Genomic DNA, 22,831 nt, shown 5'->3' with positions numbered 1-22,831 from the left:
GAGCCCAACATCTGTTTGGAGGAGTGTGTCGAAGTACTACTTCCTAGGGACCATATTCAAGGCAGCAACAAGCCTGAGATATTTTTTTTGTCAGCTTCTAAAATATGTCATATAATAAGAGAGCTGTGTTGGGAAGCCTGTCTTTCACATTCTGAGTAGATGCCAGTGAAAGTTAAGGCGATCATTCGCGTTACAAATTTCTAACTTTGAGATGAGAAAAGCTCCTGGAAACACTGTTTATAGAATGAGCACTTTACTAAGAAGTGTGTTCTTCGAAACTCTGATGCAGAACCTGACCTATTGGAAGGCACGGTGGGAACACACCAGAGACTCCTTGTCTGAGTACATTTCTTTCAATCTGCCCTCCAAAAGCAAGGAGAAATTTATCAAGTGAAGTGAAAAATGATGCTGTGGGTATCTGGAGGCCTGTGGCCTGAAGGGAGCTGTTCTGTTTGGGGTTTTTCTAAAGGATACAAGTCGTAGAGTAAGAATGTATATGGCATAGCTGCCAAGGGAGTGAGGAAAAGGCGTAAATTTCAGAGATTTTTTTTCCCTAGGCATAATGGAAAGCCACCAACGATATAAGCAAGGGATAGTATGATCAGATGATGTACATCAACTATTTCAATCGTCTATTTATCCATTCATTTATTTGAGTTGATGCTGTTCACTTCAAAACAGAGATGTCAAAGATGAAGTACGATGTGTTTTTGTGGGGCTCTTGGTATGTGAGCCTGACTGGGGGGGGGGGGATCTGGACCAAGTTTGATTGCTTCTGTTTGTGTAACCCTGTTTATATCACTAGGTAAGCAGCACTCTCCAGTCATGGTGACTTCAAAGTAAAGAGGGTCTGGATTGCAGTCGTAGGCAGTGATAACACACTTGGCAGGGCCATGCCGAGGTCCTGCACAAGGTCCCAGGACAGCATGTGGTGCCTACCTAACTGAATATGGCTGTGATTGCAGCCAGCACTCATTAAGAAGCTGCTATAATTAAACTCAGTGCCTGGAACCAGAGGGCATAGAAATGATGAGGACATATCCTTTTAATTTTTTTTTCTTTACACTATGGGGAAATAATATCCTAGAGAAGACAGACACCTAGGCAATTAGTCAAGATGCTGAGTGATTAATCAATGTAAGAAAATACATAAGTATTCTGTGAGCTCTGGAAACAAGGGAAATGGCTTTTGATTTATGCATGGTAAGAAACCCAGATGTTAGAGGGGAGACAGACAGTAGTAGGAGAGAGCAGGAGAGTGTGAAGAATTATTTTGAAAGACAATGGAAAGGTTATCAGTACTGTAGAGTACCTTAGAGACCACATAATGAAGCTCACTTGGTGGCGAAATGTAGTTTGTTAGGAGACAAAATTATTAAAGATGTAACTTGGGACTGAGCAGAAGACCGTGCCTTTAGATATGACAAAGATGGTAGAGCTATAAAAAGAAAAGAATCAAGTCTGGCTTGTGGTGAAAACCTACATAAAAGGCCCGGGAGTACAGAGGCAGGCTGATGCTTTACACTCAGCATGAACACGGATACAAGCAGTGGTCTATAAAGAGATGATAGAAACTCAGGTGTAGGAGAAACAGGTGTCAGGCTGGACTTGGGCAGCCTTGGAGAAGGGCGGTCGAAATGATTACGATTTGTTTTCAATTCCTGAAGATTACTTGACCATATTTTGAGCATTAATCGGGATCTAGGGGAAACAGAACAATTAAAGGTACAAATGAGAAAAAAGTATCATTTGTTGGGCCCAAAAACCAGAATGGAGGCTCCCACCATTGGCATAATACTCAATCTGCCTTATAAAACCCTCACGGATAGGGTTCCTTTAATGCTCTTATGAACTCTGCATTGTGAGCAATAATTACAGCGTCAACAGAAAAGGAAACTGATTCAATATAGGCTTCTTGCAATGCTCAACCTCATTAGCCATCAGGAAAATGCAAATCAAAAGGACCCTGAGATTTCACCTTACACCCATCAGAATGGCCAAGATCAAAAACTCAAGTGACAACACATGCTGGAGAGGTTGTGGAGAACGAGGAACCCTCCTTAATTGCTGGTGGGAATGTAAACTGGTACAACCACTTTGGAAGTCAGTCTGGCACTTTCTCAGACAATTAGGAATAGTGCTTCCTCAAGACCTCAAGACCCAACTATACCACTTCTAGGCATATACCCAAAATTTGCACAAGTACACAACAAGGACATTTGCTCAACCATGTTTGTAGCAGCTTTATTTGTAATAGCCAGAACCTGGAAACAACCTGAATGTCCATCAACGGAGGAATGAATACAGAAATTATGGTATTTTTACACAATGGAATACTACTCAGCAATCAAAAAGGAGGAAATCATGAAATTTGCAGGCAAATGGTGGGATCTAGAAAAGATCATTCTGAGTGAGGTATCCCAGAAGGAGAAAGACAAACATTGTATATACTCGCTTATATAGACCTACAAGATATGACAAACATAATGAAATCTATACACTTAAAAAAAATAATCAAGAGAGCGGACATGGGGTAAGATGATCAATCCTCACTTAGAAAGACAAATGGGATGTGCATTGGATGTATGATAGGAGTCTACCACAGAAGGCATCTGTAAGACCCTACCTAGAAGTGTTTCAAAGCAGATACTGAGACTCATAACCAAACCTTGGGCAGAGTGCAGAGAATCATATAGGAGAAGGGGAGTTAGTGTGACGTGGAAAGGACAGGAGCTCCACAGGACCAAATATATCTGGGGGTCTTTTCTGAGACTGACACTCCACCAAGGACCATGTATGGATATAACCTACAACCTCTGCTCAGATGAAGCCGGTGGTAGCTCAGTAACCAATTGGTTTCCCATAGTAAGGGGAACAGGGACTATTTCTGACAGGAACTCAATGGCAGGCTCTTTGACCTCCCCACCCCCCAAGGGAGGAGCAGTCCTGCTAGGCCACAAAGGAGGATTTTGCAGCCAGTCCTGAAGATACCTGATAAAACAGGGTCAGATGAAAGGGGAGGAGGTCCTCCCCAATCAGTGGACTTGGCAAGGGGCAGGGAGGAGATGAGGGAGGGAGGGTGGGATTGAGAGGGAATGAGGGAACAAGATACAGCTGGGATACAGAGTTAATAAAATGTAACTAATAATAAAAATTAAATTAAATTTAAAAAATTATAGGCTTCTTGCAAATGCAAGTAAGAATTAAAACCCAATGAAATCTTTTACTATTGCTAACGTGTTAGTAGTTAGACTCCTTCTATTGCAAAAATCACAACCCCATACTTTAAGGTCCACTTTCACGTCCATTTTCTTTTCATTTTGAAGTGCTACTGTGATATAAATACTAATTTCCTCCATTTTATATATATATATACATATATATATATATATATATATATATATATACACATATTTGTGGACACACACACAATGCTCTCTCTGTCTCTGTCTCTCTCTTTCACGCACAAACACGTGCGCGTGCACATACTTGTGAGTGAATACTGTTGCCCCTGAAGAGGATTCCCCGACGGTCCATGGAATTCCAAAGCAAGTTTGGGATTGTCTCCACTTTTACTGTACATTAGAACAAGTCCAGAAGGCTTAGCCAAAGCACAAGTATTTTGCAGAAACTTCTGTCACAACCTCAGAGACTTGCCAGACCAATGTTTTTGTATGGAGAAGTACTGAAGGGAACATTGAAGTATATACCTTTACAGGATCCAAAGGCCTGCCAAATTCCTTTCCTTAGAAAAGCATATAAAGAAAGAAAGAAAAACAACAACAACAATAACAACACTAGTTTCTTCTTTGGGACCCTATTTGGAAACAAGGAGAAATGAAGGAAGAGTGAGAATGAACAGCAGCTTTAAACATGAAGTTATTCCTGAGCTGAGGATGGCCAGTGGTAGAGAGCCTGCCGGGAATGCACAAGGCCTTAGCTTTGAATCCCAGTACTGTAATAAACAAACAAACAATAGTATTTCTACTAATGTTACTTGAGAAAGTTAAAATACAAGATAGAGTCCAGTCACTGATCTCTGTTTGATCCTTGGGTGCCTTTCATCAAGTCAGAACGAATTTGCTCCATTAGAGTGTTACTAGACTTGATTTCTGAAATAAGCCCACACTTTCCACTGATGATCAAGAACTGTAAATATGCGATGTTTCTATATGCTCACGTGGAAAACACACTTGATCTTGTAGTTATGTATGCTTATCTTTAGATCTTACATTATTGCTCTCCATATTGTTTCTTCCTGAAACATTTAAGTCACGATGAAATGTAAGCATGAAATGTGTCTATTGAATTAGTACTGTTTTTATTTAAATACAAACTTTAAAAAGTGAAAATAAGTTCCTGTTCCTATTGTAATGCAAAGGATTGACATTTAAATCTTAATCGGTGCATAAATATAACCATATAACCGGTTCTTTACTTCAAATTTTAATTAGACATGGAATTGTAACCAGTTATATGAAATACTCGAACAAGGGCTGAACGCTGAGAGAAGAATGTTTCTGGGTGTGCTGTTTAAATTTCACCAACTGTCCTTTGCACACCACAGGAAGAAGGCTCCAGGGCTTTCAGAACAGAATGGCAAGGGCGGACTGAAGAGCGAGCGCAAACGCGTGCCCAAGTCCGCGGTGCAACCCGGGGAAGGGACCGTGGAAGAGCGGGAGCGGAAGGAAAGGCGGGAAACCCGTAGACTGGAAAAGGGGCGCTCCCAGGAGTACCCGGAACGGCGCGACAAACGAGAGGATGGCAGGGTGGCAGAGGAGGAGAAGCAGAGGAAAGAGGAGGAGTACCAGACCAGGTACCGCAGCGACCCGAACCTGGCTCGCTACCCGGTGAAGCCGCCGCCGGAGGAGCAGCAGATGCGCATGCACGCCCGGGTGTCCCGCGCGAGGCACGAGCGGCGCCACAGCGACGTGGCGCTCCCGCACACCGAGGCTGCCGCCGCGCCGGCCGAGGCCACGGCGGCCAAGCGCGCGCCGGCCACCGCCAGGGCCTCTCCGCCCGAGTCCCCCCGCGCGCGCGCGCCCGCCGCCCAGCCTCCCGCCGAGCACGGCCCGCCGGGGCCACGGCCAGCCCCGGGCGCCGCCGAGCCACCGGAGCCGCGCGCCCCCGAGCCGCTCCGTAAGCAGGGCCGCCTGGACCCGGGCTCGGCCGTGCTCCTGCGCAAGACCAAGCGGGAGAAGGCGGAGAGCATGCTGCGGAACGACTCGCTGAGCTCCGACCAGTCCGAGTCCGTGCGGCCGTCCCCGCCCAAGCCGCACCGGCCCAAGCGGGGAGGCAAGAGGCGACAGATGTCGGTGAGCAGCTCCGAGGAGGAGGGCGTGTCCACACCCGAGTACACCAGCTGTGAGGACGTGGAGCTGGAGAGCGAGAGCGTGAGCGAGAAAGGTGAGCGCGGCTCAGACGTGGAGGTGCGCGCGGACGCCCGCCTGGGAGATGCTGGGCTTGGGTACCACTATGCCTGGCGCACCTGCCCCTGGGAGATGCGCCAGGATGCCTGCCAGAGGAGATGCTGCGCTCCTAGGTCCCTGTGTACTGGACGAACATAGGCCTCCACACCCCCTTCAGGTTCAGCTACCACAGTGAGCCCACACATAGAGGCGCGTGGGCCAGGGTGGGCGCATGCCTGCTGGCTTCTGAGGTCCACGTGCTGCGGTCATAGATGCGGGGGAAGTGGTTGTGTTCCAAGGTTAAGGATGGAGACCTAGAGCACTCGGGCTGTGGAAGGTTGTACTTTTAAAAATGCATTTAACAAAACAAACCAAAAAAAAAAAAAACAAAACAAAAACAAAAACAAGCAAACAAAAAACCCCACTGCCAGCTGCAGTTTTCAATGGGGGGGAGTTTCTTACTGATTTTGCTTCCTGTCGTTCAGGGAAGTTAGTATTTTGGGACACATTTATGGGAAAATAACGTATTTTCTAGAAAACTGAACTGTGAGTTTGTTGACAACACACACACACACACACACACACCACCTCATTTATACATCTTCCATTCCCAAAGGCAACATTTTCCGATTTAAAATGCATCCTTCCCAAAATCTGTGAATAGAGTTCCAAATGATATCATTTGGGATGTTACGTATTATGTGTTGCCTAGTAACTTAGAGGAAGTTCACATTCCAAAAGTAACCAAGACAGTATGGTAGGCTCAAAATCGCTGTTTTTCAGCCTTATAGGCATGCATGACTCCTTAGTAAATGTAGCAACTCACTTCCTTAATCTCACCAGGCACATTTCAAGTGCTCAAAGGAGAGAGAGAGAGAAAAAGAAAAGTGCTGATCTAGCAAGTGCTCCGTTTAAAATTAAAGCTGCACGCCTCCCTTGAACAGGGTATTCATGTTCTGACGCTGTTCTTTCAGATAAAACTAACCGCTGCTAGATGTGGTGGTGACCACTCTCCTTCTGATGGCTTCGGGTTTCCTGTGTATTTGTATTTGGGTAGGGTTATTCTTTGAGGTTTCTCCCTCCCTTAATGCATGACTTCTAGATACATACTGAATTAGGTACTAAATAAAATAGACTTAAAAAAAAAGTTTGCTTTTTCATCCTCTATCTACAAACTGCTTGTGCCTGGGTCCACAACAACCCTGGCACCTATGAGTGTCCACACAGTTTGGAGCTCTGTACAGGAACAGTGAATGGATCTCGTTGTAACATTAGTGCTACCGCAAACCAGCCTGAAATAGTTGTGTCTGGGATTCGAATGTAGTTAAGACGGGTTTGTCTCTTCTAGCTTCAGTCCAGGTGACGTCTCTTTGTAAGCAGCCTACTGACTACAGGCTTTTACAGACCACTGATGAATAGACTATAGTACCTGCCTTTGATTTTCCCCAGAAGGAATATAGGTGGTGTTAATGACATAAATGCATGCATCTGACTGGTGTGTGGATGACCATTGATTGCGGAAGCAGACATGCATCTTTCCCTTGAAGGAAAGAATCACACTAAATATTAATGAGTTTATGCTACATAGCAGGACGAGTATGGACTCTGGTAACCATCCCCACATTGCTTACAGTTGCAGTGGATGATCTAAGAAAACCTGAGTAGCGGCATGGACGATTGGATGCAGAGCCTGATGTCATATGTGATAGCTCTTTACCTCTCCAGGCAGCCTTCACTGGCACTTCAGGGACCTCTTGGGAATACAGGAGCATCAGGAATCCATAGTCGTAATTTGTACTTAATCTCATTTTTCAAGTCACAGATTTTGAGTTTCCCAGCATCAACATTCTACTCTGATGTTTTAATCCCAAACTAATCTTTATAAAGTCGAGTATTAAATACAGTATAAATAACTTCTTAAGAGTGTGGCATAGACATGTTCCTACTCGGAATTTATTTATAAACGCTACTATACCCCATAGTTCTTGGAGGACTCTGTTGGCATCCATGGAAGTCTGCAGTACCCTGGGAGGCAGCACAAATTATTTAACCTTCATGCGTCTTCATTTTCTTATTGGCATCAGTATCTAACTTGCACAGTCCTTGAATGGAAGATGATGCATGTGACTGAAACCCAGATGTTAAATTAGCATTCTTCCTGTCTTGATTTTGCCTGTGATGTCAGTCCTGCAGACATCTGAGTCAGATTTATTTTTTTTAATTTTTTTTATTTTTATTTTTATTTTTATTTATTTATTTATTTATTTTGGTCACAGTGACAAATACCTGAGAGAGGCAACCTGAAAGGAGGAAAGACTAAATTGAGTTCTGTGGTTGGCTGGCTCAACTGTTTGATTCTGAAGAGGGCATAGCATTATGCCCAAGGGAACATGCTACAGAGGCTGCCCATCTCATGGGGCAGGAAACAGAGAGCAATAGGAAGGGATCAAGGAGCAAGGGACATCTGTCCAGAGCATGTCTCCAGTGGCCTATTTCCTCCAAGAAGAACCTACCTACTGTATCAATTTCTATCATGTCTCACTAGTAATGTTGAATTATGAATCAATCAGCACATTTGTTGGTAAAAGACCCCTTCCTCCTGATGCGGTGCTTCCCCAAAAGCTCCTTCCCAGCGCTGTCACATTTACAACCAGACTTTCAACATGTGAGCCTCAGAAGGGCATGGTGGCTCATGTCTGCGATCCTGAAACCACTCAAGAAGCTGAGTCAGGAGAATTGCCACAGATAGGAGCCAGCATGCCGTTAATAGTAAAAAACAACACCAAAAGGCATAAGCTAAACTGTCAACGGCATCTAAAAGTTACAGTTACTGTGAGGTAATTACTTATGCCTGACAAGCACAGAGAAGGAAAAAACAAGCTGCTTTATATGTCAGAGGCCCCCGTGGGATAAGCAGGGGAATGGTGATCTCTAAAGGAGTGTTTTGGGGGAGAAGTGGATGCCCTGGTGTGCGTTTCAGAGTCAGAGTAAGCTGACCATCAGAACGGATGATCTCAGGAGGTGGTGGGAGACTGAGTTACTGTTGACAGTATTTGGCGTATGTTTATTTCACAGTTAAGATGAGCATTTAACACAATATCTAGTCACTACTTAATGTACTACCATGTTGATCCATTGATGTTTTTACCTTTGTACAAGCAAACTCTGTTGTCTTTTTAACTTTTAGCAAGAGTAGTGTTGGCACGTTCTATGCATATACTAAAGTTAAAAATAGTATGTATCTCCCCTTCCCTCACAGAGTTTACATTCCTTCGAGAGCATGAGCAACAAATAATGATGGTTGGCTGTGGTGTTACATGACTGCAGTCCTAGCGCTTGGAAGGTTGAGGCTGAAGGATGGTGAGGTGGAGGCTAGCCAAGTCTGTATAGAAGGGCTGTATAGCAGGGCTCACCTGTGCTACAGAGTGAGACCTATTTTCACAAAGACAACCAAACCAACCCAAATAAAACAAGGGTCGGGCCTATAGGCCACTGCCTACCATGCTCACATCACTGGGTTCCTCAGTACTGCAATAATGACAAGTATACAATGTAATATATTTCAGTATTGTTACTTTGCTTCCCCTAACTGCTCCTAGATTCCTCCCACCTCTCTACCCTGCCAAGTTCATGCTGTCACTGTCTGTCTCTCTCCCTCTTCCACTTTTTCCTCTCTCTCTCTCAAAAATTAAAAATAACAAAACAAAATCAATAAAACAGCAGCAACAAAGCACCCCAAAAACATGGAGCCTGCTTTATGCTGGCCAACTACTCCGGGGCATGGGGCCTGTACTGGAGTGTGATTGATGTATCCACTGGTACTCCACAGAGAAAACGGATTTTCTCTTTTCCAGAAGGTACCAAATGCAAACAGCTTCTTGGTTAGGTGTGGGACTCCATGTCTGCATCTCCCTTTTCAGTGCTAGAATTTTGGCTGGCGATCCATGCTGTCACAGGTTCTGTGAGTTCACATGCGCATCAGCCCTGTTGTGTCTGGAAGATGTTCTTCCCTTGAGCTCATCCAGCACCTCAGGCTCTTAGAATGTTTGTGCCTTTTCTTCAGTATAGACCCCTGATCTCTGACTGGAGGACTTCAAATGAAGACATTCCATTTTGGTGTGAGTGCTCTAAAGTATCTAAACGTTCATGGGTTGCCAAACGGAACAGTTACCTATCTCTTTTCTCATAGCTTATGGCTATTAACTAATACAAAAATTTCTACACAGAAAACAAGAGGAAATAGTAAACTTAGTCTTGATTGTTAGATGACTCTTACAGTTAAATAAAATGTGTCAAATAATCCATGGCCAGGAGCTCAAGTGAACATCTGTGAAGAGGTCTGTGGGTTAAAAGAGTCCAAGGTAGTACCATCCTGAGAAGAGAAAGAAATGGAGCCATTTTGATGGTGAAGAAAAGCAACTACTTTGTTCCAAGGTGTTGAGTCACTAATTCTAGCTAGGAACTTCATGCAGAGGTCCAGAGTCAGAAGGAGTTGTCTGCTTTGGGTGGACAATAATTTTATGTATTTCTGCGTGTTTGCTTCTTGTCCTATTGAGTGTCTTTTTTTTTCTAGTTTATTCTTTAATTTGTCTTATTAGCTTAAACATGGATTTCCATAGGATGGTAACTGGACAGCTAGAAAGAAAATTGACATGAGCATTAACACCCAAGAATGTGAGTTGTCGGATTTCTGTTCTTTTTTGGCATTATGAAAGGTAGGAGAAACTTGTGTCTGGCTTTGATGAGGGAAAGATAAATATGAGTCTTTCTCATAACCTGTACCAGTGAGTGATGAGGGATTTTAGGTACAGGTTGCTTCTGTTAGAGGAAGAGGAGAGACTAGAGAGGTAACAGAGAGAAAGTTTAAGAGATGAGAGATGGAGATGAACAGTGAATATATAATGGGCCTCAGCTATTTAATCATACGTGAAATTTAAATATTTGGAAGAGATTGAAATACCGTAACCCCAACCCCAGTGCTGTCTGTCTGTCTCTGTCTTTCTCTCTTGTGTAACATGATTCCTAATTTCTAATAATATATTAAAAATGTATAAATCATAAAGAAGGCTAGACTTTTAGATTATACCACATAGATAAGTGACCAAAAAATCTTTTTTGTTCTATAATAGCAGTTATATTTATATAAAGAAATTCTGTAAAAAAGGAAAGCAACTCCATAAAAAGAAAGAATTTAAATCTTTACTTCTAACATAATTATATCCCATAATATTTCCTTCCTAATTTAGGATACAGCTAGAAATATTAGTCATTTAGCAGCATCTGAGATAAGTTTCTGTTCTTGACTCAGAAAATACTAAATTAACATCTGCACTACATCCTTAAAAATAATCACATAATATTTGCATGTGTTATGTGTTAATTGTATCCATTGAGAACATCTTAAAAATAAGCAACTATCGGTCATTTGAAGGGGAAGTACTTGTGCCTCAAAGTCCATTCAGAAAAATGTTTACTACTGAAGATTACATTGTCACCTGCTTTATCTCAGTCAGGTTTTCTCCAGAATCCTTGTAAAATGCAGAATCATACTGCAGTGTTCTGACCCATTTTGCCCAGTGAATGAAAACGTTGTCCTTACTTTTGGTTCAATTTAGCAGAATCACAAGATCTCAGAAGCAAATGACACTCTCCTTTCACACACCCCTGGAGGGAGATGGGAACGTGGGTGGCCCTTGAGGCCTCTTGCCTGTCCTAGCTCTTCAAGCATGGAACACATCTTGTTTCTAGTGCCAGTCTAAGGTTCTGAAAAGTGTCTGCCACCAGCCCAGCTGCTTGCCCTGCTTGTCCATGGATTTCTTGCTTCTAGTGGATTTCTGAGACCAGGGCTGGGATTTGAGCCTTGTTGTGGTTATTAGTCATGTCCCTAGGCTGAAGGGAGTTGTTTCTGATTCTGTTCAAGGCCCTCCAACTGATGTTTTGTTTACAATCAATAATCCATGAACATCTCTAGCTTCTGATGTGAGCCCCTGATGGAGTTACCATATTAGGAATTCAAATATACCTTCTATATTGTTCTTTGTATGTCACGTGACAGCTCTGATTCCCTGACATTCTGGATTTGATGTTTATTGCCTATCACCATCTTCTTTGCATGCTCTGCTTTATCAACTTCCTATTCTCTCTCTCTCTCTCTCTCTCTCTAAAGTAACTCTTATATTCCAACCGGCATATCCAAAATAATTTTCTTGAATAATTTTGTTACCCACAAGATGAAATCATGTTGTATTAGTTTCCTAAGACTACACAGAAGTAGCTCAAGTAGGATGGTTTAAACAACAGAAATGTATTTTCTCATAGATTTGGAGGCTAGAAGTCCCAGATGTAGGTACTGGTGAGGCTGGTTGCTTTTTGAGGCATGAAGGTAGAGTCCTTCAGGCTCATTTAACTCTTTCTTCCTGTGTCTTTACGTCATATTTCCTTAGTGTGTATCTGTGTCTGCATTGTTTTTCTTAAAAACACTAGTCTCACATGATAGGAATCCTCTACAGTGTTCTCAGGTTATTTACTCTCCTCCTTAAGACCCTCTAGATACTGGCATTTCCGTAAGTGTGTGCGAAGACTGACAGAAATCTGTGAGAGAACATTTGAGGGGAAGGTTAAAGTGAGGAGTTCTTTTGCCTCTGGGTATCAGTGGTTCCATTCAGTCTGTACCCCGCAGGTCCAGTCCATTGGTTCTGGACCCACAATGAAGGAGTAGAGGAATATGGAGCCACTGGCTGCTAAGTCTCCGGCAACTAAGAAGGGGTGGAGGAAGAAAGACATGGAGAATGAGGGTGGATGAATATTTCTTCCTGCAAAAATTCCATCCTAGCTGCTTGCCCATGGGATACTGTCATCCAAATTCAAGACATGTCCTCTCCCTTAGTTACTCCTCTGCAGATACCCTCGGAGACACCCCTAGTTGTCTAAGTGCTAATCTCAGAGATGTGTCTCAATCCAGTCGTCAACATTTGACTGATACTCAAACGTATTTACTTAAACCATAACAGGTTACCACTTGTCCCCAAAAGATTCGTGTCCATATCATAGCAGCAAGATTACTTTAGATTATCTCTAGGAGGTCCTATATTCTCTGTTTTTGAACACTGATGATGATGATAATGTTGATGTGGGGTGTGTATGTGTATGTGTATGTGTGTGTGTGTGTGTGTGTGTGTCTGACATGGCACACATGTGGAGGTCACAGGACAAGTTTGTGAAATCAGTTCTCTCTTTCATTTATGTGGGTTCCAGGCATTGAAGTCAGCTGACAAGTTTCTGTCGTAAGTGTCTTTACTACCTGATCCATCTCACCAGCCTCAAGTCCCCCATATTTGTAACAGTGCCTACATTGCTCAAACACTGAAATGCAAGGTCTCCTCTGATCTGAAAGGCAAATGCTTGTGCGGCTCTGTAAAGCCTAAGACAACTTACATACTTGCAGTGTTCACTGGCGTGGAGTGGGTCTTTCCATTCAAAAAATTGGCGAATGGTTTTCTCTTTGAGTCAGTGTTATAGTTTGGCTGTGGAATGTTTCCCCACAGGCTCATACAATTTCACACTTGGTCCCAGACAATATAGCTCTTTCATGAGGTTATTGAACCTTTGGGAATGTGTATGTGCGAAGAGAAGTAGATCAGTGAGGGTGGCCTTGAAGTCTGTAGCTGCCGTAGTACTACCCTGAACTCTCTCTGTTTCTTGTCGACACCTTATGAGACACTGCTGCTCTCAGATCTTCCTGCCACTGGTTGACCTGAGGCCACACCTGTGTGTTCCCCATCCTGACCGACCATGTGAGCCAACATGCTTCTTTCCTCCTTTTAGCGACTTCTGTTTTATCACAGGGATGTAAAAGAAATCAACATTTTGAGGCTTCTCTATGACCAAACTAGTGGATGTAAATTTAGATTTAAGATAGAATTCTTTACTATGGCTCACACTTTGAGATGTTTTGCGTCACGGTTGGCATGATCTATTACTCTAGACTTGAGGCAAGGGTGGACACCGCGGAGGTAGTAATACACGGTAGAAAGTATTTCATGGAAGAGGTGATATGAGGGGGAGGGGGACTCAATTGATGGATAGATCAAAGGAGAGATCTGATAATTTTTTTCCTATTTTTCTTTCTTTATTCATATTAATTCAGTAGTGTGATTCACCATACTGGGTACATGTCAGTCCCAACAAGTTCAAAACTAAGAGCAACAGTCACAATGTCATGGTTAGTTTTTCTCATTAAGAAGTTTCATGCTTATTTAGTAATAATAAATTACTAAATAATTTATTTATTTAGTGATAATAAATAAATGTTCCTTTTCGGTGAAAGGAAAAAAATAACTCAAGTTATGTTTGGGCAATAGAATAAAGAGTGTAGACATCCAGCTGTGTTTAGAGCTTCAACCCAACACTTGGATGCCATTTTCTAACAGACTAGCAGAAGTGGATTCGGCCTAGGGTGGCTCTGTGCTGCTTGAAATTTCACGAACAGGACTGAGGAAGAGAACAGCGGCCTTGAAAATGCTCGAAATAGGAGGTTGGAAAGGAGGTTCAGTGGTTAACAAGGCATACTGCTTTTGCAGATGACTCCAGTTCAGGTCCCAGCAGCCATGCGGAGTGCCTGACAGAAGCCAGTAAAAGCCTGGAACTCCATCTTCAGAAGAGCTGATGACTTCTGGCCTACAGAGGAATATTCTCTCTCTCTCTCTCTCTCTCTCTCATGCACACACTTAAAAAATCTTTTAAAATAAAAGAAATTTTTTAAAAGGAAAGGAAATTTTTAATTTATTCAACTTTGAAGTAATAATTGGAAAATCTAGAGACTTATCTATTGCAGCTGGGGTTATTCTTCTCACAACTTATTGTCCCAGTCAGTTTGGAGGAAAAACTCAAATCTGAACTGTCAGTCCTTTATCTTCCCACCTTAGTCCAAGCCTGCCTACCTTGAGCCTCACCTTTCCTGGCATTCTGCTCTTGCTGATTGATCAGTAGTCTTTCCCTGACTCTCACATTGATCATTGCCTTCTCCATCTCACTTTCTTGACAACATTCTGCCCCTTAAAATGCCCTCTGATGCCAGGACTTAAATCTACTTCCTCCTCTTGAAATTTCTCTACCCTCTTGTTTTGTTTTAATGTTATTTGGAGGAATCTTGTGTGTGTGTGTGTGTGTGTGTATGTTTGTGTTTCCAGAGGGAAACAAATCCTGAGCTTAAGTAGAGGTGTTATGTTTCTCTGCACATGTTCAGCTTTTCTGATGCGACAGCTTAAAGTTGCTTACAGAGAAATGCAGTTTTCAATGATGAATTCATTTTAACTTGTAGAGGTGTAAACTTGAATAAAAGGGAAATATATACTAAAATAATACTGTGGACAATTGAGTGTGAAAGCCATCATTTTCCTATCTCTTAATTCTTGATGTATTCCTCCAGTTTATTGATTTAATGCATTTGGAAAAAGTACTGCAGTCAGTAAGTACCAGTATGTTGAATGACAGCAAATTAAATTTGAGGATGTTGCTCAGTGGTAGATCAGTTGCCTGGGTTGCGGGAAGCGTTACTTTCTTGTTCCTGAACTGTGCTTCTTTATTTTATGACATGGACATCAAATCTTTTGAACTATAAGGAAGGAACTGTGATATTCTGCCATTAAATATTTACTTCATGAATATTCTAATGTAATAGTAAAATTAACTCTCCATAGCTAAATTTATAGCAGGCATTGTAGAATAAAATTTCTCTTAGAATTAAGAAGCATGTTAAGCAGTAATAGTGACATGACATCAAAAGTAACAATAAAACACACAACTTGGTATGAATTGGTAGCTGACTGGCAAGAAAGGAACACATAAGGTATGTGAAATAAACATTAGACACATTAGATTTAGGGGCTGCAGAGAATTAGTTATCTGAAAAATTATGAATTACATTGGAGACTAAGGGCCTTTAGAAAGGTGTCCATTAAATTAAACACTCTACGACCATATTTCTCACCAGTGGGGAGTTGAAATTATGATGGAAATTGCTCAGATTCAAGCAAACCTGATGTTTGGAACTTTCTTTAAGGCTCATTTTTCCCTGTCAAGGACTGCTGTCTGATTTCCTGACCTCTTCTGGTACTTCTCCTTCCTAAATATTCATATATGGAAATCCAAAGCTAAGCTCTACAACATGGAGAGAGTATACAGTATTTGTCTCTCTGACCCTGTGTCACCTTATTTGAAATGATATTTACAGTCCCGTTATTAAGACTGCTTACATCTCTCTTTTTCCACATTTATTTTTCTTCTTGGTAGAGTATGTCCTGTATTAATTCTTCTGGTGAAAGGCTAGGAATAGTAAAATATCATTGATTAATTTTCATCTCATAGGTAACAGTGTCTTGTGGTATGTAGCCTGTGCTTTTATTCTTCCACTGTTTCCTGCACTACATTGCAGAGACGCAAATGCAGCCCTGGAGGGGAAGCCCTGTTGAGCAGGGGAGCCTTGGTTACAGATCACTTCCCATTGCCTAGGCTCAGGCAACTTAGAGCCATCTCCCTGTTTGAATTTTCTCCAGATTTTAACTCCCTATCCATCTTTCTTATACTCTTTTGAGTAACAAAATTTAAAAAGTAAATATGCTTTTTGCTTAGAGACTAATTACATATGTGTTTATGTATTTGAAAATTTCACTTACCATTTTTAAGAAGAAAAAATTAAAAGGTAACTAAGGGAAGAATAAATAAAACACTATTTTTTTAAAATCATTTAGACATAACATAATCCTGAGAAAACATTGTCCTTTGTATGACTTACTTGGCAGCATCTTATTTTTCCTGTCGCTGTAATAAAATACTCTGACGAAAGCAACTTAAAGGAAAACACACTTTCATCTACTTATTTATTTACTTACTTACATTTTTGTTGCAGTTTGAAGTTACAGCCCAATGTGCGGGAAAGTCATAGTGGCAGAATCTTGAAGCACTGAGTTCCAGTTTACAGAAAAAAAAAAAAAATGCAGAGAGTGAATCTTCCTGCACAGATAGGCTTCTTTTTATTCAGTCCAGGATTCCAGCACAGAAAATGATGCTGTTCAGTTAGAGTGGATCTTCCTGCCTAAATTAACCAATCACATAATTCCTCACAGGCATGCCAGGACATCGATCACATCTAGATTGGTCAGTGCTAACCATTAACTTGGGCACATGTATTGGTTACTGTTCTTTTGCTGTGGCAAAACACCAGAAGAGGATAATCTTAATTGGTGTTTACCAGAGTGGTCAGAATCCATCACCGTCAGAGCAATGAGCTTGGCAGCAGGTAGGTGGGCATGGCACTGGAGCTAGAGCTGAGAACTCTCACATCATGATCCACAAACAGGAAACAGAGAACACACTGAAGATTCAGTGAGTCTTTTGAAACCTTAAAGCCTAATCCCTGTGACATGTCTCCAACAAAGCCATACCTCCCACTTCTTCCAAACAGTTCTACCATCTGGGATCCAGTGTTCAAACACATGAATCTTTGAGGGCCATTCTCATTCAAACCTCCATATTCCACTCCTGGACTCCATAGGCTTGAAATACACTTAATCAACAACTTCAAAAGTCTTTTAGACTCAACACTATTTAAAAGTTCAAAGTTCAATATCTCTTCTAAGTCTCACAGCAATCTCTTAACTCTAATCACCTGTAAAATTAAAAAACAAAGCACATACTTCTAACATACAATGACACAGAATATACAATATCATTTCAAATGGAATGAGTGGGGACATAACGAGGAAATACTGGGCTAAAGCAAGGCAGAAGCAGGAAAAACCCTGCAGATCCTTAGCTCCACGTCTCATGTCAAAGGACTTAGCCGGCTCCATCCATCTTACTTTGTTGAATGCAGCATATATCACTGTCTTGGTTTGATATGTGAGCTCTCAGCTGTTCCTGATGCTATGCCTTTGGTCTACCATCACGGAGGGAGGCCGTCTAATGTCTTGGAATCTCCAGCACAATACAGGCTTTTCTTTCACAGCCTCAAGCGATGGACTTTCAAGGCCTCCTGCCATCTCAGAGTTTTCATGCAAGGACTGCCTAGCCCCACATTTCCTGGCCTCAGTGGCTGTCCTTATTCATGGAGGAAGGTTCCACAGCCTTTTTCTTTTATCTTTTTCTTGTATCCTTCATGACCCTAGAGGCACAACTACATGAGCAACACTGCTAATTTTGTCTGACTGCTTGAGATGGAGGCTGGCCCCTTGGATGACATTTGCAGGAACAACTGCAGTAATTTGTTTTTGTATGGTTTTTAGGAATAGAAACTTTTCTTCTCTCCTTTTCTTTCACAGGTTTAAAGATGAGCAGGGAGGGAACTTTCCCTGAGGTCATCCTTCCTTTTATTCCAGTGTGAATCTGGCTTCCCCTTAATCTCCTTACCAACTTAGTCACTTTAATTTGCCTGGTGCCCTTTTTCTCTTCAAACTATACAACTTGTGTTTGCTTTTGCCCCACAGAGTCAATGTTAAGACACATTAAAGTGTCCTCCACCAAAGAAAATAGCCCACACTTTTTACTTCATTCTTGGGTAAATTCTTAGGACAAGGGCAGAAAGAATAAAGAACTAGGAACGGTCCCCATAAACCCATGTGTTTGAATGCTTGTCCCATAAGGAGTAGCACTATTAGGAGGGATGGCCTTCTTGGAGTAGGTGTGCCCTTGTTGGAGGCCTTGTTTCACTGTGAGGGTGGGCTTGGAGGTTTCCTATGCTCAGTTTATGCTCCTTTTCCAGTACCATGTCAGCCTGGATGCTGCCGTGCTTCCCACCGTGATACTAATGGACTAAACCTTTGAAGTGTAAGGGAGCTGTGGCTGAGAGCCCCATACTTTGATCTAAAAACTGAAAGCTCCTGTCCCATTCTTGTCCTTCTGTTTTCATCCCCTGCCCATGCCTTTTTCTATAAGACTCCCTGCATCCTGCCTAAAGTTTGGCTGTGATTCTCAGCACCTGCTTCAATCCCCTGTTGGGTGGAGCCTTTGGAGGACCCTCTATAGTAGACTCCCGTCCTGTTCCCTCTATTTGACCACTTCTGATGTCTATCCTGTTTGCCATTCTGAATGAGATTTAAGCATCCTACCTGGGGTCCTCCTTAGTGTTTAGCTTCTTTAGGTCTGTATATTTTATTATGGTCATCCTATATTATACAGGTAATATCCATGTATACCATGACTGTCTTTAAGGGGAGCAAGGCCTGCCTCAGTCATGAACTCAGTTGCCTACTCTTTGATCACTTGCCTCTGGCGATGTGGCCTTACCAGGCCACAGAGGAAGAGAAGTCAGTCCTAATGAGACTTGATAAGCTATGGGCAGATGGCAGAGGAGGAGAGCTCCCCTTTTCAGTAGACTACAGGAAAGTGATGGGGGGAAGAAGGAGGGAGGGTGGGACTGGGAGGAGTTGAGGGAGAAGGCTTCAATCTCAATATATAATTAATAAATTATAAAAAATGAATAAATAAAGCAGAAGCTGAGACTCATAGCCAAACTTTGGGCAGAGTGCAGGGAATCTTATGAAAGACGAGGGAGATAAAAAGAGCTGGAGGGGACAGGAGCTCCAAAAGGAGACCAACAGAGCCATAAAAACTGAGCCCTGGTGACACTGAAGAGAATGATACCCCAACCAAGGACAATGCCTGGAGAGGACCTAAAACCTTGGCTCAGAGGTAGCCCATAGACTCAGTCTCCAACTGGGGTCCCTAGTAAGGGGATCAGGGACTTTCTCTGGCATGAACTCAGTAGCAGGCTCTCTGATCACCTCTCTCTGAGGGGTGTGCAGCCTTGCCAGTCCACAGAGGAAGGCACTGCAACCAGTCCTGATGAGACCTGATAGGTTAGGGTCAGAAGAAGAGGAGGAAGACCTCCCATATCAGTGGACTAGGGCAAGGGCATAGGGGGAGAGGAGAGGAGGAAATGAGGGAGGGGGCCACAACCGGCATACAGATTGAATAAATTGTAATAAATGATAATAAAAAAAACTAAAATAAAAAATGAATTGAAAAAAAAAAAAACCCTGAAAGCTAAGAGCACACTGTAAATGCCTTGAGTCTTTAGAAACTTCAAAACCCATCCCAGTGACATACTTCCTCCATTACCACAAATCCTAATCCTACCCAAACAGTTCCACCAGCTAGGGACCAATTATGCAAATATATGAGCCTAGGGGAGCCATTCTCATTCAAACCACCACAGGAGATTTCCATTTTGGGAAATCATGGGTTGTGATTTACTATGTTGAACACTTAAAAGATTTTAAGGGGCTTCAAATAAAGAAGAAAGAACATACATTAAAAGAAAATGAGTTGGAAAGGAAAATACTGCATACAAATAATTAAGAGAGAACCCAAGTTTCTATGTAGAACATGCAACGGGAGAAAATAGTCTTGATTTTCTTGTCCATTGTATGTGTTATTTTATAACTTGCTATTGGAATTCTGTCATCTTTTGCCCAACAAGTGTTGGGATTTTCTTCAGGTTTTTCAACCTTTTTGTTTTCAAAGTGAAGAGATAGTGTCTGTCTGTGACAGTAAGAAAAAGACTAACCTAGCCAGGAAATATGGTACTAAAGGAAGCATCATTGATCCAGACAGCATTACTTACATTGTAGACCATCGAAGACAAATGAATGCATCTCTTTAATGGCCTTCAAACTTACAAATAACATTTACAGATGCCAATATAACAAAGAGAAAGAGCTAACCATTTGAATCTTTTTGTTGCTTGTAAGAATATGGTTGCCTGAGATTGTTAATAAATCAAAAGCAGTCAGAATTCCCTGCAGAAATTTAATAGGGAAGGATAAAGATGATACCTATAAAGGAGTTGCTGAGTTTGTGTCAATGAAAAATTCCTAAGTTCCAGAACTGTGATAGAAAACAACATTCAAAAAATTGTGAGGTAAGGTTTAAACACCTGTCTGTGAGTAAATCAATACCTGTAATAACTAGAAGCTCTCTTCTCAAAACTGCATAGGCCCAGAAGAATTTTTTCCTCAGAAAAGCCAGGGAATGGAAACTGTCGTTTCTTCCTAAGGCCAGGACATTAAAATGCTTCTTTTGTACAGTGGAAGGAGGGAACATCTTAAAACTTCATGGGGCTGGTGAGATGGCTCAGAGGTTAAGGACACTGGCTATTCTTCCAAAGGTCCTGAGTTCAATTCCCAGCAACCACATGGTGGCTCATAACCATCTATAGTAAGATCTGGTGTGCAGGCAGAATGTTGTATAAATAATAAAATAAAATCTTAAAAAAAAACCTTTATATTCTTAAGATATATGTGTGCATAATCTGGTTTTTCACTGAACTCTGAGTATACGAAATCAAAATCTCTTTCTGTTTCCAAGGTGGATATTTCAGATTGGATTTGTTATTTAGGCATTGTCCTATAATCCTAAGCCAAAGTGTATGTAATCAGTTTGACTCTGGATGGGTGTTGACCTGCTCTGTCATACCTTTATGATCTAGTCCTAGGTGTGAAACACTTACAATACCTTGATGTCACAAAAGGTGAGGCAGTGTGCCCAGAGAGCATATTTTATGGCTTTGTCAATTGGGCTCCTGTTTATTTTGGCATACTTTCTCTTTAAAAATCTTTATTTTGTCGCTCTTTCTCTCTTTCTCCCCCCCTCTCTCATATGTGTGTGTGTGAGTGAGAGAGAGAGAGAGAGAGAGAGAGAGAGAGAGAGAGAGAAGAGAGAGAGCATTAGATGTGAGTGCATGCCATTTCTGTGGTGCAATGTGGAGGTCAGAGGACAACTTGACAGAGGGGTCTTTTCTTTCACTTTTAAGTGGGTCTAGGGATTGAATTCAGGATGTCCTGCTTGTAGGGAAAGCACTTTCACCCACTGCGCTTTCTTGCTGCCTCCCTCCAATCCCTGTGCTTTGACATGTTTTCTATCATTTATGGAGAAGTGTACTAATGGCTGAAGCATTTCTACTTGCTTCTGGAAATCCTTTAAATTATCTCATCCTCACGAAAATTCTAGATTTCAAATTGTGCCACTTTGCAAGGACACCTCTAGAAGACATGTTGTTGGTCACTGGGCACACATGGGACGAATCCCATGTAAAGTGAGTTGAACCTTAAACTGTCACCCCGGAAACATGCCCTGCCATTATCTGTATAACATTTAGACATATTTCCTCACCTGTCTTCCTTTATACCATAACCTAATATTGCTACAGTTTCATCTAGAAGCTTTACAAATTTTGGCTTTGAACATAACACAAATTGATGTAAATTGCATTGCCCAATACCTGAGGATATACTTTTCTTCTAACACATTGAAAATACATACAACTGTGTGGGTGATATATATGTGGTGTCATTGTTGAAACTAGACTAAAATTCACACTCCTGCACACTGGTTTGAATTTTAGTGATGTGAGAAACTGTCCCTGGATAGCATCAATTACATTGTAATTTTTTACCTTTCCTGAAATTTTCCAGGCTGCACAGTCTGTAACCAGATTGCCTCTAGTGTTCAAAGTTCCCTGTGGGAGACATAAATCCTGATGAACATAATTTGAAGCTTTCTCTCTCAGAAAATTAAAAATATGAACACTGCTCTAGATACCAGGAAACTGAAAGAAATATATTACTTTCCCAAGTCCTACAATTTTATTCATCCTGATGTCTTTACACCTAATCTTGCCTTCCTGCATGTTCTTTCTAGTCTACAAAACGTTATTTTGTACAATGACTTACTTGTTTAGACATATATACTTTAAACTGCTTTTACTATATCCTTTAGTCTTTCTCACTTTTGGTAGATTTTTATTATTTATAATTTTCTTTTGTAGCTTAGACTCAGGGCAGCTGAGTCCCTGGTTTTCAACTTTTAAAAGTACTTGGAGACAGTTGGAAGTTATCCAACTTGGTGCACATTGCTTTGACCTTACTGTTCTCATGACTTAGACAACCCGTATTGTATTGATAATTACATATAGTATTGATAATTAAAATGCGCTGGAAGGCATCTGTGATCTAGAAATCAAATTTTTTTTTGACAAGTACAATGAGTAGCACTGCAGAGGTCAAAGAACTAAGATGTGCTGAATATGTCAACTTAGCAGTGACTTTGGTTATAATAGGCCGTATGCGTACGGTATAGCTTGTCAAATCTGAACTAAAATTTGACTTGAAAGGAAAACTTCAATTAATTGCTTGTGACTTTAATTCTTATTATAAGGCTGGAAAGGTGGCTCGGTGATTAGGGACACTTGCTGTTCTTTCAGAACATCGCAGTTCAGATCCCAGCACCCACATTGGGCCACTCACAAACATAACTCTAGCTGCAAGTGATCCGTTGCCCTCTTTAGGCATCTTCAGGTACGTGTGCACATAGGCCCACATTCACACACACACACACACACACACACACACACACACACACACACACAC

General features: G+C 41.7%; 1 protein-coding gene across 3 annotated transcripts in view; it reads left to right on the top strand.

Annotated features, from left to right (window-relative positions):
- Positions 1-22,831, top strand: part of Rims1 (regulating synaptic membrane exocytosis 1) — a 434,736-nt gene that overhangs the window by 226,306 nt on the left and 185,599 nt on the right. For all 3 annotated transcript variants that reach the window (XM_055606030.1, XM_055606022.1, XM_055606016.1), the window contains exon 7: positions 4,568-5,406. In XM_055606030.1, the coding sequence (XP_055462005.1) occupies positions 4,568-5,406 (839 nt within the window). The remainder of the gene's footprint in view (positions 1-4,567; positions 5,407-22,831) is intronic.

The sequence above is a fragment of the Psammomys obesus genome, unplaced genomic scaffold (genome assembly GCF_907164565.1).
Source record: "Psammomys obesus unplaced genomic scaffold, mPsaObe1.curated_primary_1811, whole genome shotgun sequence".
NCBI lineage: Eukaryota > Metazoa > Chordata > Mammalia > Rodentia > Muridae > Psammomys > Psammomys obesus.
The sequence above is the reverse complement of the archived record's forward strand: the minus strand, read 5'-3'. Positions and strand labels throughout refer to the sequence as shown.